The 12,094-nt window shown below is 36.6% G+C and overlaps 1 protein-coding gene across 1 annotated transcript in view; it reads left to right on the top strand.

Annotated features, from left to right (window-relative positions):
• Positions 1 to 12,094, top strand: part of GPATCH2 (G-patch domain containing 2) — a 205,028-nt gene that overhangs the window by 181,349 nt on the left and 11,585 nt on the right. Inside the window, exon 9 of the mRNA XM_010363215.2 lies at positions 272 to 360. Coding sequence (XP_010361517.1) covers positions 272 to 360 — 89 coding nt within the window. The remainder of the gene's footprint in view (positions 1 to 271; positions 361 to 12,094) is intronic.

The raw sequence follows: 12,094 nt of genomic DNA, 5'->3' as shown, positions 1-12,094 counted from the left end.
ATGTTGAGCCAGAAAGATTGCCAGTTTTGAAAATTAAAAAGCATTCCTTTTATATTATTCATTCCGGTAACAATTTATGATGGCGCATTTAGCTGCTGAACGCTTGTCAACAAACGTAATTATGTTTCGATATAAACAAGATTGGTGATTTTACTATGCAGCTCCATCTTTGTTGAGAATGTTTTGATTTAGGTTCAGATGATACAAGCTGTGTATTTATGTGTCATTTTTTTCTTCTTTGTTAATAGTTTTTTCTGATAATTACTTGTAGGCAAACAAGCATGCATTTAGGATCCTTATGCACGGGAGACATCAAACGGAGAAGAAAAGCTGCACCTTTGCCTGGACCTACTACCACAGGTAAAACAAAAGCAGGGTTAGAGTGGAGCACAAATGTAGAGTTCATAAATCATGAAGAATAAAATGTAGACAGTTCTTAATCACTTGCAATGAAGAAGAAGAAGCACAGTTGCAAGAAGCTGTTAAAACAAATCGTTTGCATGTGGTATCAGGATGTATTGCATGTTCCATTTGTAGATTTTCCAGGTAACCAGTCATTAATGTATATGTTACATCCCTGCTCAAATGCAAGATTTCGTGCAAGATATTAAAAGGATACAAAAACTTGAAAGGCTATATCTTTGGCCTCTATAAATTTACAGTCTTGTTGGAAAATAAGGCATAAAGAGATGAAATGACAAATAACCCCAGAAGAGATTAATAGTAATAAATTCAAAAAGTATAGCCTCAGCCCCAAAACACAAGACTCCATGTAGTAGGAGATAGAAACCTGACTGAACGACTGTGACAGTCTGGTTTCTAGTCCCAGCTCTGTAGCAGTCTTAGATTCCTCATTCCTTCGTTAGACAACATTAGCGTTAGACTGAGAACGCTCTCATTTCTACCTCAAAAATCATGTCATTCTAATAATATGCCATTCTAATAATGAGTGTGGTCTTGAGAAAACTACAAGTGCTGATCAGAGGGAAGTCACTGTAGGTCAGAGAGGACAGGAAGCCTTACTGAAAGGGCAAAGACTCACCTTGTAGTGAAGGTTGTGAATAAAATAGTATGTATTGAAAATCTCATGCAAGAGCAGTGGTAAGGGAGGCACAGATAAAGTCAGTGATAGGAGGAAGCCAAGTAGGCATTAAAATGTGGACACCCACATATAAATAAACAACAGTTAACCATGATGGATTTGTGGTGCAGCAAGCTCTATGAGAAAACGTTTTTCAGTGTAGAAACAGAAAATAATATCCCTATTGCCTGGGATCTATAACCACACAGATTTATAAATTTTCTCTTAGTTTCATTTGGGCAGCCTTTATAGGAAAAATGATTTTAATTATAGACTATGAAAATAAGATTCATATCAACAGGAGAGTAAACAGTGAAAAGAAAAATATATATAAGTATATGCATGGTTTTGGTGGGGTGAGGTTGCATGGTGAGTTTAAGAGGAAAAAAAGATGTGAAGCTGACATTCTCCATTTTTTTTTTTTTTTTTTTTTTTTTTGAAATGGAGTTTCACTCTTGTTGCCCAGTCTGGGATGCAGTGGTATAATCTCAGCTCACTGCAACCTCCGCCTCTCGTGTTCAAGCGATTCTCCTGCCTCAGCCTCCCAAGTGGCTGGGATTACGTGCACCCACCACCACGCCCAGCTAATTTTTGTATTTTTGGTAGAGATGGGGTTCACCATGTTGGCCAGGCTGGTCTTGAACTCCTGACCTCAGGTGATCTCCCTGCCTCGGCCTCCCAAAGTGCTGGGATTACAGGCGTGAGCCACTGCGTCCAGCCACGTTCTCTACTTAGGGAACCTGTTCCATAGTTAAGCACTAGAAAATTGAAGAATAACTTAAAATTGGAGCACTTCTAATGCAGTTGTTCTGTATAAGGGACTGCATCATAAAATTATGCATTTAGATGCATACCTGATCGTCTTCTGGCAGTACTGAATTTTCAAGATTAGGAAACACCTGTGTGTAGAGTGCATTTGTATTTGTGTAGAATAGTATTTGCCACTTATTGGGTACCCACTGTGTATCGGAAACTTTATTATTTTATCTTTATAACAACTATATGAGGGAGATGGTGTTATCAGCACCTTACAGATCGTAAAATTAAGATGCAAAGAAGTGTTAGCTTAGCTACCTAAGATGACAGAATTATTGAATGCAAGGGAAAGTTTCAAGCCTAGGTCTGCCTAACTCCTAAATCCATGTTCTTTCCATAAAAATGTACTTACAGCCTCTTCGTTAGCATATATATATATATATTCTTCATATACATATTACCTATATGTAAAGATTGTCCTATTGCGTATGCTGACTTAAGGCATATAGTATGCCTTAAGTTTTATAGATTTATCTATTACTATGTAGAAATGCAGAATATTCATGAAATACTTCTAATATATCTCTTCATACATGAACATGTAGCCACATTTTGCATGAAACACATGTCATTAGTCTTGCAATTCAGATCTTTCACAAGGCAGGTATAGGATTCTTTAACATCCCCATTCCAGTTGAATGGTCCCTGAATTTTCTTTTTTTGTTGTTTTTTTTTTTTTTTTTTTTGAGACGGAGTCTAGCTCTGTCGCCCAGGCTGGAGTGCAGTGGCCGGATCTCAGCTCACTGCAAGCTCCGCCTCCCGGGTTTACGCCATTCTCCTGCCTCAGCCTCCCGAGTAGCTGGGACTACAGGCGCCCGCCACCACGCCCGGCTAGTTTTTTGTATTTTTTAGTAGAGACGGGGTTTCACCGTGTTAGCCAGGATGATCTCGATCTCCTGACCTCGTGATCCGCCTGTCTCGGCCTCCCAAAGTGCTGGGATTACAGGCTTGAGCCACCGCGCCCGGCCGGTCCCTGAATTTTCTTATCTTTCAGTGATTCAAGCATTAGCGGCAGAAACAGTACAAGAACAATCTTAGGAATGCTACTAAAGCACCTTAGTGGCAGCAGTAAGGAAAAGAAAATACTGGGGTCACGTCCTAACACTCTGAACATATGTGAAATGAGAAGGAAAATGCATAATGGTTGAGGAGAGGATAATATAATTATTTCTGCAAGGTGATTTTGACATTACAACTCAGTAACATCAGAGGAAATCATTTATATGGCGTATGGGTACAAGCATCGAGCTTTAGCCTAAAACAGTTTTTTTTGTAAGCTTACACCAGCATATTCCAGATTTTATATTTCAGAATTGTTATGATTCTCTTAACAGTCAGGATTTTGGTATTACTACATTTTAACTTAGAAGATAAAATTCTTAGAAAATTTTAATTACTCAAAAAGTAGTGGAGCAGGAGAATTGCATCACTCATTTTCGACCCATTTTTAAAATCTGTGCGTAACTGTTTCTCTCAAAGAGGAAGAGATTAAGTTTAAAGTCCTCAGTTTTAAATAGAATATCTTTTAATGCTAATGAATCAACTCTACAGTGTAGATTATTATCCAAATTCAAGTAAGAAATGTTTTTGCATAAATACACTTTGATAATGAGGGTATAAATCTAGATCATCTTGTCTCTGAAAATTACAGTTTTCAAATTCTGAAAAAGAGTCAGTCACATAATAAAGAGTCAGTTGTATTTGTAAACTTCTGAATTTTAGCTAAGGATAATATTCTTGCCCTTTTATAGGCCCTTGCAGAACTCCTGAAAAACACATCGAATTGAGATATATTTTCAGTTTCTTTTGCCTTTAGTCAGCATTAACTCTAAACAGGAAAAATGCAGACGATAACTCTCTTTTATTTGAAATAGGGAGTAAGAGTTAAAAGACCGACAGCTTGCATATTGTTTGATAATTCCCTCTGATTTATATGTGAAATATTATGCAATCAAACAGCAACTTTAGAAAGGATTTACCAAAAAGTTGTCAGAAAACTATAATTAGACCCTTTAAATCCAAAACTGGGTTTGTATAACAATTTATGACTAAAGATAAATTGTATTCATAATAAATAACACTTTTGATAAAAGATTTAAAGCCCCCTATGAAATTAATAACCCAGAATTGATTACGTTTACCTGCTAGTGTATTGAAAATTTTTCTCACCTTCTTTTAGCAATAGCTTTGAAGCATAATTTCAGTCGCTTTAGAAAGCTCTAGACTAACCAGCAGTGTTATCATTTGAACATTTATTAATTGTGACAGGAACACCAAATTTATTTCAGTGCTTTAGCTTATTTACTGCTCTTTCACCTTTGTATTTTGTATTGACAAAGTAAAATGAATATTGATAAGGTTAGATATTGATTTTTTTAATGTATAGCTTGTTCTCTGCCTCATTCAAAGTCACATACCGAAAGATAGTGGATGTCTCAGTAGCAAAGGATGTAGATTTACTATTATAAAATTGAGAACTATCGAAGCAAGAAGGTTTGCCAGCAGAATGCATTTTATAGTTTGAAAAATGTCATCTGTAAAGGTGAAGAAAAGCAGCGAACAAAATAAGAGGAATATTATTAACACTTTTTAAAAAGGCAGTTAGCAATGTTGGTTATGGTCCGTGTTTTTGGTAGAAGGCATAGCTTATTGAGGATTTAATAGTAAAAAGATTTAAGTTCATTTATTGAGATATTGTGGGTACTGTATTTTTTTAAAAGTTTGTCCACTATACAGTATGAAATTCAATGTTATCCACAATTAATATTGCCTGTTACTATTTTGCTTTCTATTGAAATAATATCATGGTGAAATATTTATTATAAGGAGTCAGCCTTTTTTCTATACATTTTAAGTATAGAAACGAAATGCCTTTTGAAGTTTAATGTCTTCATATACATATTGCTCTAGGGTAGTTTTTTTTTTCATGAACATGTGAGTTCTTGGCAAGAGGTTACATTACAGCTTTTTGTGGCTTTTCGACTTTTTTCTCCACGTCCTGCTGATATTTCAATAGGAAAATAATTTTCATGAATATTTAAGGCAATGAAGGCAGGTTGTCAATAATAATAATGGGTGAAGACTTTTTAAAGGCTCATTTGCAATTAAAAGTCATACCAAACATAATCAGAAATGTGTGGTGTAACCAAGCTCCTTTTCAAGGTACTAGATTGTAGTTGTCCAAATTTATCTTATCAATAATTATATTTTTATTTCCTGCTATCCCTGGTTCCATATAGCTGCTGTACATTATTTGTAGCTCTTTCAGGATTTTAAAACAGGCAGACTTTTCCAAGGGGATCTTTATTAATTTTGAAATCAGGCTCTATCTGAATGAGTAATAAAGCCTAGGATATATGCAATCCTTCACCTCTTGACACATACACCACCAGCCCACTCTTCAGTTATGTATTTTAGTAGAATCTTAATAAACAGTTTTCCATTATCATTCAGTACAGGATGGACAGAGTAAGCACACATGTTATATAGAAAAGAATTGCTGTTTCCTGATAAAAGACTAAGTAATGAGAAAACACTTAAACTACCAAACACCTGAAAACACTGAATAAAATTTGAAGCCATCTTTTTACAAAGATAGCTGAGACTACCGGAAAGAAAGGGAAATGTTTAAGACTAAAATGGCCCTGAGCAGCTCCCACACCCACTCATACTACTGGCAAGCTTGAAAACCTAAGGCATGCTCGTTAGTTCCCCCGTGGACGGGAAGTCAAGCCTAGGATCTGAGCGTTAAGTCTCCTTAGAACCTCTAAAAGCTCCATCCTCAGAAATGGGCAGACTGGAAACAAAACTCATCCACAGGCACAGTGGAAGATAAAGAATCTTATTTCTGCCTGGGCTCCAAATAGAAAACTCTCTGAAGATTTGTGACCAAGAGGCTGCCCTCACATGAGTTTCTGGTTTTAAATTACACTAAGCCAAAACTTAACATAAAAACTGGTTTCAGAAGCACATTCAAAGCCACTCTAGAGGTGTAGGCCCTTCAACCCAGGCCTCAAAGAAGCACCACAAATAAAAACCTACCAATGACGATCTCATAAACCAAAACTAAAAAGTTAGTTATAAAAACAAATTCAAAAAGGAGAGGAAATAATTGTAGACAAAGAAAAGACAAATGTGGTAAAGAGTTGAGTAGAAATTTGAGATTATTTTATTACGAAAATATCTTAAAAACTACACAAATCACTGAATGGGTTATATGACAGATCAGATATAACGGAAAAGATACTGAATTTTAGGAGAGATCTGAAGCGTGATATCTATGCTACATAAAAGCAGCACAGAGAGATAAAATGATTGAAAATATAAAAGAGGCTGAAGGACTTAAGGACAATGAAGTTCAACCTGTGTCTAATAGAACTTACAGAAGGAAGAGTAGAGAGAGTAAGATGGTGCAATATTTAGGAAAATAAGAATTTTTAGAACGGAAGGAAAACATGAATTTTCTTATTCAACAAGTATGAGTCTATATCAAGAAATATTAAATATAAATAAAGTCACATTGTAATTAAACTTCAGAACACCAAAGACAAAGAGAATGACTTAAGAGCAGCCAAGGAGAAAAAATATAACCTACGTAAGAATGCAATTGTACTGGTAGCAAACTTAAAAATAGCAGTACAATTGTGAACGTAAGAGATAATATTTCTAAAGTGCTAAGACAAAATAATCAAATCAACCTGAGTTACATATCCAGCTAAATTATTACCCAAGAGTGAGGATGAAATAAAGTCATTTCGGATAAAGACTGACCACTGCTAAATTTGATACCTCTTGTAGAAGAAAACAGAATCCATTAAAAAAGAATGAAATTCAGGAAGTAATGGTGAGCAAAGAAATTGTTGAGCATGTACTAAAAGCTAAATTAATAGTAACTGGATAAAAGTAATAATGATGGAGACAGTGACCATGTAGATGATTAATTTGGATATATAAAAGTAAGATGGAACTAAAACTCTGGACAATAGTATGTAAAATGTGAGGGAATAAGCGAGATATGCATTTTGACTTTTAAAGGTCATCACTTAAAAGGATAGAAATATTGTATATAGTCTTCAAGATAGTATAAGCAAGATATAAATTCCAGAAAGGAGGAAATAAAAATTCATATAAAAAGCAAAGTTAATAGCATTAAATAATATAGTAAAAATAAATCTAGGTATATTAGTAATCATGATAAATGTAAATGGAGAAACTACATCCGTTAAATTTAGAGATTATAATGGATACAAGAAGAAACTCACTATATGCTTTTTACCATAAATACAACTAAATATAAGGTTTAATTTAAGTATTAGCCAAAGAAAGCTAGAGTAACTGGGTTTATAACAAGCAAAATGAATCTTGAGGTATTTCAGGAGTTAGAATACTCTCTTTAGTCAGATTTGCTATACTTGTTTAGATTTGTACTTCTACTAGGAGTTAGAAATCTGTGAATAGAATAAAACCTTAACATTTGGGGAAATATGGCAAAAGAAATGATGTACTAGAAAATGTTTTTTTCTTTTTGTTTTTATTTTGTTTTGTTTTTTGATGCGGAGTCTCACTCTGTCGCCCATGCTGGAGTGCAGTGGCACTGTCTCGGCTCACTGCAAGCTCCGCCCCCCAAGTTCACACCATTCTCCTGCCTCATCCTCCCTAGTAGCTGGGACTGCAGGCGCCCGTCACCACGCCCGGCTAGTTTTTTGTATTTTTAGTAGAGACAGGGTTTCACCGTGTTAGCCAGGATGGTCTGGATCTCCTGACCTCGTGATCCACCCGCCTCGGCCTTCCAAAGTGCTGGTATTACAGGTGTGAGCCACCATGCCCAACCATTTTTCTTTTATTATACTTTAAGTTCTGCTGTACCTGTGCACAACGTGCAGGCTTGTTACATAGGTATACACATATCATGGTGGTTTGCTGCACCCATCAACCTGTCAGCTACGTTAGGTATTTCTCCTAATGCTATTCCTTCCCTAGTCCCCTACCCCACAAGAGGCCCCAGTATGTGATGGTCCCCTCCCTGTGCCCATATGTTCTCATTGTTCAACTCCCACTTATGAGTGAGAACATGTGGTGTTTGGTTTTCTGTTCCTGTGTTAGTTTGCTGAGAATGATGGTTTCCAGCTTCATCCAAGTCCCTGCAAAGGACATGAACTCATCCTTTTTTATGGCTGCATAGTATTCCATGGTGTATATGTGCCACATTTTCTTTATCCAGTCTATCATTGATAGGCATTTGGGTTGGTTCCAAGTCTTTGCTATTGTGAACAGTGCTGTAATAAACATACATATTCGTGTATCTTTATAGTAGAATGATTTATAATCCTTTGGATATATACCCAGTAATGGGATTGCTGGGTCAAATTGTATTTCCGGTTCTAGATCCTTGAAGAATCACCACACTGTACTGTCTTCCACAATGGTTGAACTAATTTGCACTCCTACCAACAATGTAAAAGCGTTCCTATTTCTCTACATCCTCTCCAGCATCTGTTGTTTCCTGACTTTTTAATGATCAACATTCTAACTGGCGTGAGATGGTGTCTCATTGTGTTTTTGATTTGCATTTCTCTAATGACCAGTGATGATGAGCTTTCTTTTCATATTTGTTGGCCACATAAATGTCTTCTTTTGAGAAGTGTCTGTTCATATCCTTCACCCACTTTTTGATGGGGTTGTTTGACTTTTTCTTGGAAATTTGTTTAAGTTCTTTGTAGATTCTGGATATTAGCCCTTTGTCAGATGGGTAGATTGCAAACACTTTCTCCCATTCTGTAGGTTGCCTGTTCACTCTGATGATAGTTTCTTTTCTGTGCAGAAGCTCTTTAGTTTAATTAGATCCCATTTGTCAATTTTGGCTTTTGTTGCCATTGCTTTTGGTGTTTTAGTCATGAAGTTTTTGCCCATGCCTATATCTTGAATGGTATTGCCTAGGTTTTCTTCTAAGGTATGGTTTTAGGTTATGTTTAAGTCTTAATCCATCTTGAGTTAATTTTTGTATAAGGTGTAAGAGGGGGTCCAGTTTCAGTTTTCTGCATATGGCTAGCCAGTTTTCCCAACACCATTTATTAAATAGGGACTCCTTTCCCCATTTCTTGTTTTTGTCAGGTTTGTCAAAGATCAGATGATTGTAGATGTGTGGCATTATTTCTGAGGCCTCTGTTCTGTTCCATTGGTCTATATATCTGTGTTGGTACCAGTACCATGCTGTTTTGGTTACTGGAGCCTTGTAGTCTGGTTTGAAGTCAGGTAGCACAATGCCTCCAGCTTTGTTCTTTTTGCTTAGGATTGTCTTGGATATCTGGGCTTTCTTTTGGTTCTACATGAACTTCAAAGTAGTTTTTTCCAATTCTGTGAAGAAAGTCAGTGTTAGCTTGATGGGGATAGCATTGAATCTGTAAATTACTTTGGGCAGTGTGGCCATTTTCACAATATTGATTCTTCCTATCCATGAGCATGGAATGTTTTTCCATTTGTTTGTGTCCTCTCTTAGATCCTTGAGCGGTGGTTTGTAGCTCTCCTTGAAGAGGTCCTTCATATCCCCTGTAAGCTGTATTCCTCAGTATTTTATTCTCTTTGTAGCAATTGTGAATGGCAATTCATTCATGATTTGGCTTTCTGTTTGTCTATTATTGATGTATAGGAAGGCTTGTGATTTTTGAACATTGATTTTGTATCCTGAGACTTTGCTGAAGTTTCTTATCAGCTTAAGGAGATTTGGGGTTGAGACAATGGGGTTTTCTAAATATACAGTCATGTCTTCTTCAAACAGAGACAATTTGACTTCCTCTCTTCCCATTGGAATACCCTTATTTCTTTCTCTTGCCTGATTGTCCTGGCCAGAACTTCCAGTACTATGTTGAACAGGAGTGGTGAGAGAGGGCGTCCTTGTCTTGTGCTGGTTTTCAAAGGGAATGCTTCCAGCTTTTGTTCATTCATTATAATATTGGCTGTGGGTTTGTCATAAATAGCTCTTATTATTTTAAGATACATTTCATCAATACCTAGTTTATTGACAGTTTTTAGCATGTAGGGGTGTTGAATTTTATCAAAGGCCTTTTCTGTGTCTATTGAAATAATCACATGGTTTTTGTGAGTGGTTCTGTTTATGTGATGGATTACGTTTATTGATTTGAGTATATTGAACCAGCCTTGCATTCCAGGGATGAAGCCAACTTGATCATGTTGGATAAACCTACAGTGTGCTGCTGGATTCAGTTTGCCAGTATTTTATCGAGGATTTTCACATTGATGTTCATCAGGGATACTAGCCTGAATTTTGTTGTTGTTGTTGTTGTTGTGTCTCTGCCAAGTTTTGGTATCAGGATGATGCTGGCCTCATAAAATGAGTCCGGGAGGAGTCCCTCTTTTTCTGTTGTTTGGAATAGTTTCAGAAGGAATGGTACCAGCTCCTCTTTGTACCTCTGGTAGAATTTGACTGTGAATCCATCTGGTCCTGGGCTTTTTTTGGTTGGTAGGCTGTTAATTGCTGCCTCAGTGTCAGAACTTGTTATTGGTCTATTCAGGGATTCGACTTCTTCCTGCTTTAGTCTTGGGAGGGTGTATGTGTCCAGGAATTTATCCATTTCTTCTAGATTTTCTAGTTTATTTGCATAGAGGTGTTTATACTATTCTCTGATGGTATTTTGTATATCTGTGGGATCAGTGCTGATATCCCCTTTATCATTTCTTATTGTGTCTATTTGATTCTTTTCTCTTTTCTTCTTCATTAGTCTGACTAGCAGTCTATCTATTTTGTTAATCTTTTCAAACAACCAGCTCCTGGATTCACTGATTTTTTTGAAGAGTTTTTTTCATATCTCTCCCTCCTTCAGTTCTGCTCTAATCTTAATTATTTCTTGTCTTCTGCTAGCTTTTGCATTTGTTTGCCCTTGCTTCTCTAGTTCTTTTAATTGTGATGTTATGATGTCAATTTTAGATCTTTCCCACTTTCTCTTTTGCGCATTTAGTGCTATCAATTTCCCTCTAAACAGTTTTAGCTATGTCCCAGAGATTCTGGTACGTTTTGTCTTTGTTCTCATTGGTTTCAAATAACTTATTTATTTCTGCCTTAATTTCCTTATTTACCCAGTAGTCATTCAGGAACAGGTTGTTCAGTTTCCATGGAGTTGTGTGGTTTTGAGTGAATCTCTTAATCCTGAATTCTAATTTGATTGCACTTTGGTCTGAGAGACTGTTTGTTATAATTTCCATTCTTTTGCATTTGCTGAGGAGTGTTGTACTTTCAATTATGTGGTCAATTTAGAATAAGTGCGATTTGGTGCTGAGAAGAATGTATATTCTGTTGATTTGCAGTGGAGAGTTCTGTAGATGTCTATTAGGTCTGCTTGGACCAGAGTTGAGTTCAAGTCCTGAATATCCTTGTTAATTTTCTGTCTCGTTGCACTAATATTGACAGCAGGGTTTTAAAGTCTCCCACTATTATTGTGTGGAAGTCTAAGTCTCTTTGTAGATCTCTAAGAACTTGTTTTATGAATCTGGCAGTGAGAAGACAGGTGTTGTCCTGTCTTACTAGGTTGGGGAAGTTCTCCTGGATAATATCCTGAAGAGTATTTTCCAACTTGGTTCCATTCGCCCCATCACTTTCAGATACACCTATCAACCGTAGGTTTGGTCTTTTCACATAATCCCGTATTTCTTGGAGGCTTTGTCCATTCCTTTTCATTATTTTTTCTCTAATCTTGTCTTCATGCTTTATTTCATTTAGTAGATCTTCAATCTCTGATATCCTTTCTTCCGCTTGATCAATTTAGCTATTGATCCTTGCGTATGCTTCACGAAGTTCTCGTGCTGTGTTTTTCAGCTCAATCAGGCTATTTATGTTCTTCTGTAAACTGGTTATTCCAGTTACCTTTTTTCAAGTTGGTTAGCTTTCTTGCCCTGGGTTAGAACATGCTCCTTTAGCTCAGAGGAGTTTGTTATTACCCACCTTCTCAAGCCTACTTCTGTCAATTCCTCAAACTCATTCTCCATCCAGTTTTGTTCCCTTGCTGGCAAGGAGTTGTAATCCTTTGGAGGAGAAGAGGCATTCTGGTTTTTGGAATTTTCTGCCTTTTTGTGCTGGTTTTTCTTCATCGTCGTGGATTTATCTACCTTTGGTCTTTGATGTTAGTGACCTTTGGATGGGGTTTCTGTGTGGACATCCTTTTTGTTGATGTTGATGTTGATGCTATT

The sequence above is a fragment of the Rhinopithecus roxellana genome, chromosome 18, assembly GCF_007565055.1.
Source record: "Rhinopithecus roxellana isolate Shanxi Qingling chromosome 18, ASM756505v1, whole genome shotgun sequence".
Lineage (NCBI taxonomy): Eukaryota > Metazoa > Chordata > Mammalia > Primates > Cercopithecidae > Rhinopithecus > Rhinopithecus roxellana.
This window is presented reverse-complemented; position numbering and strand designations above follow the sequence as displayed.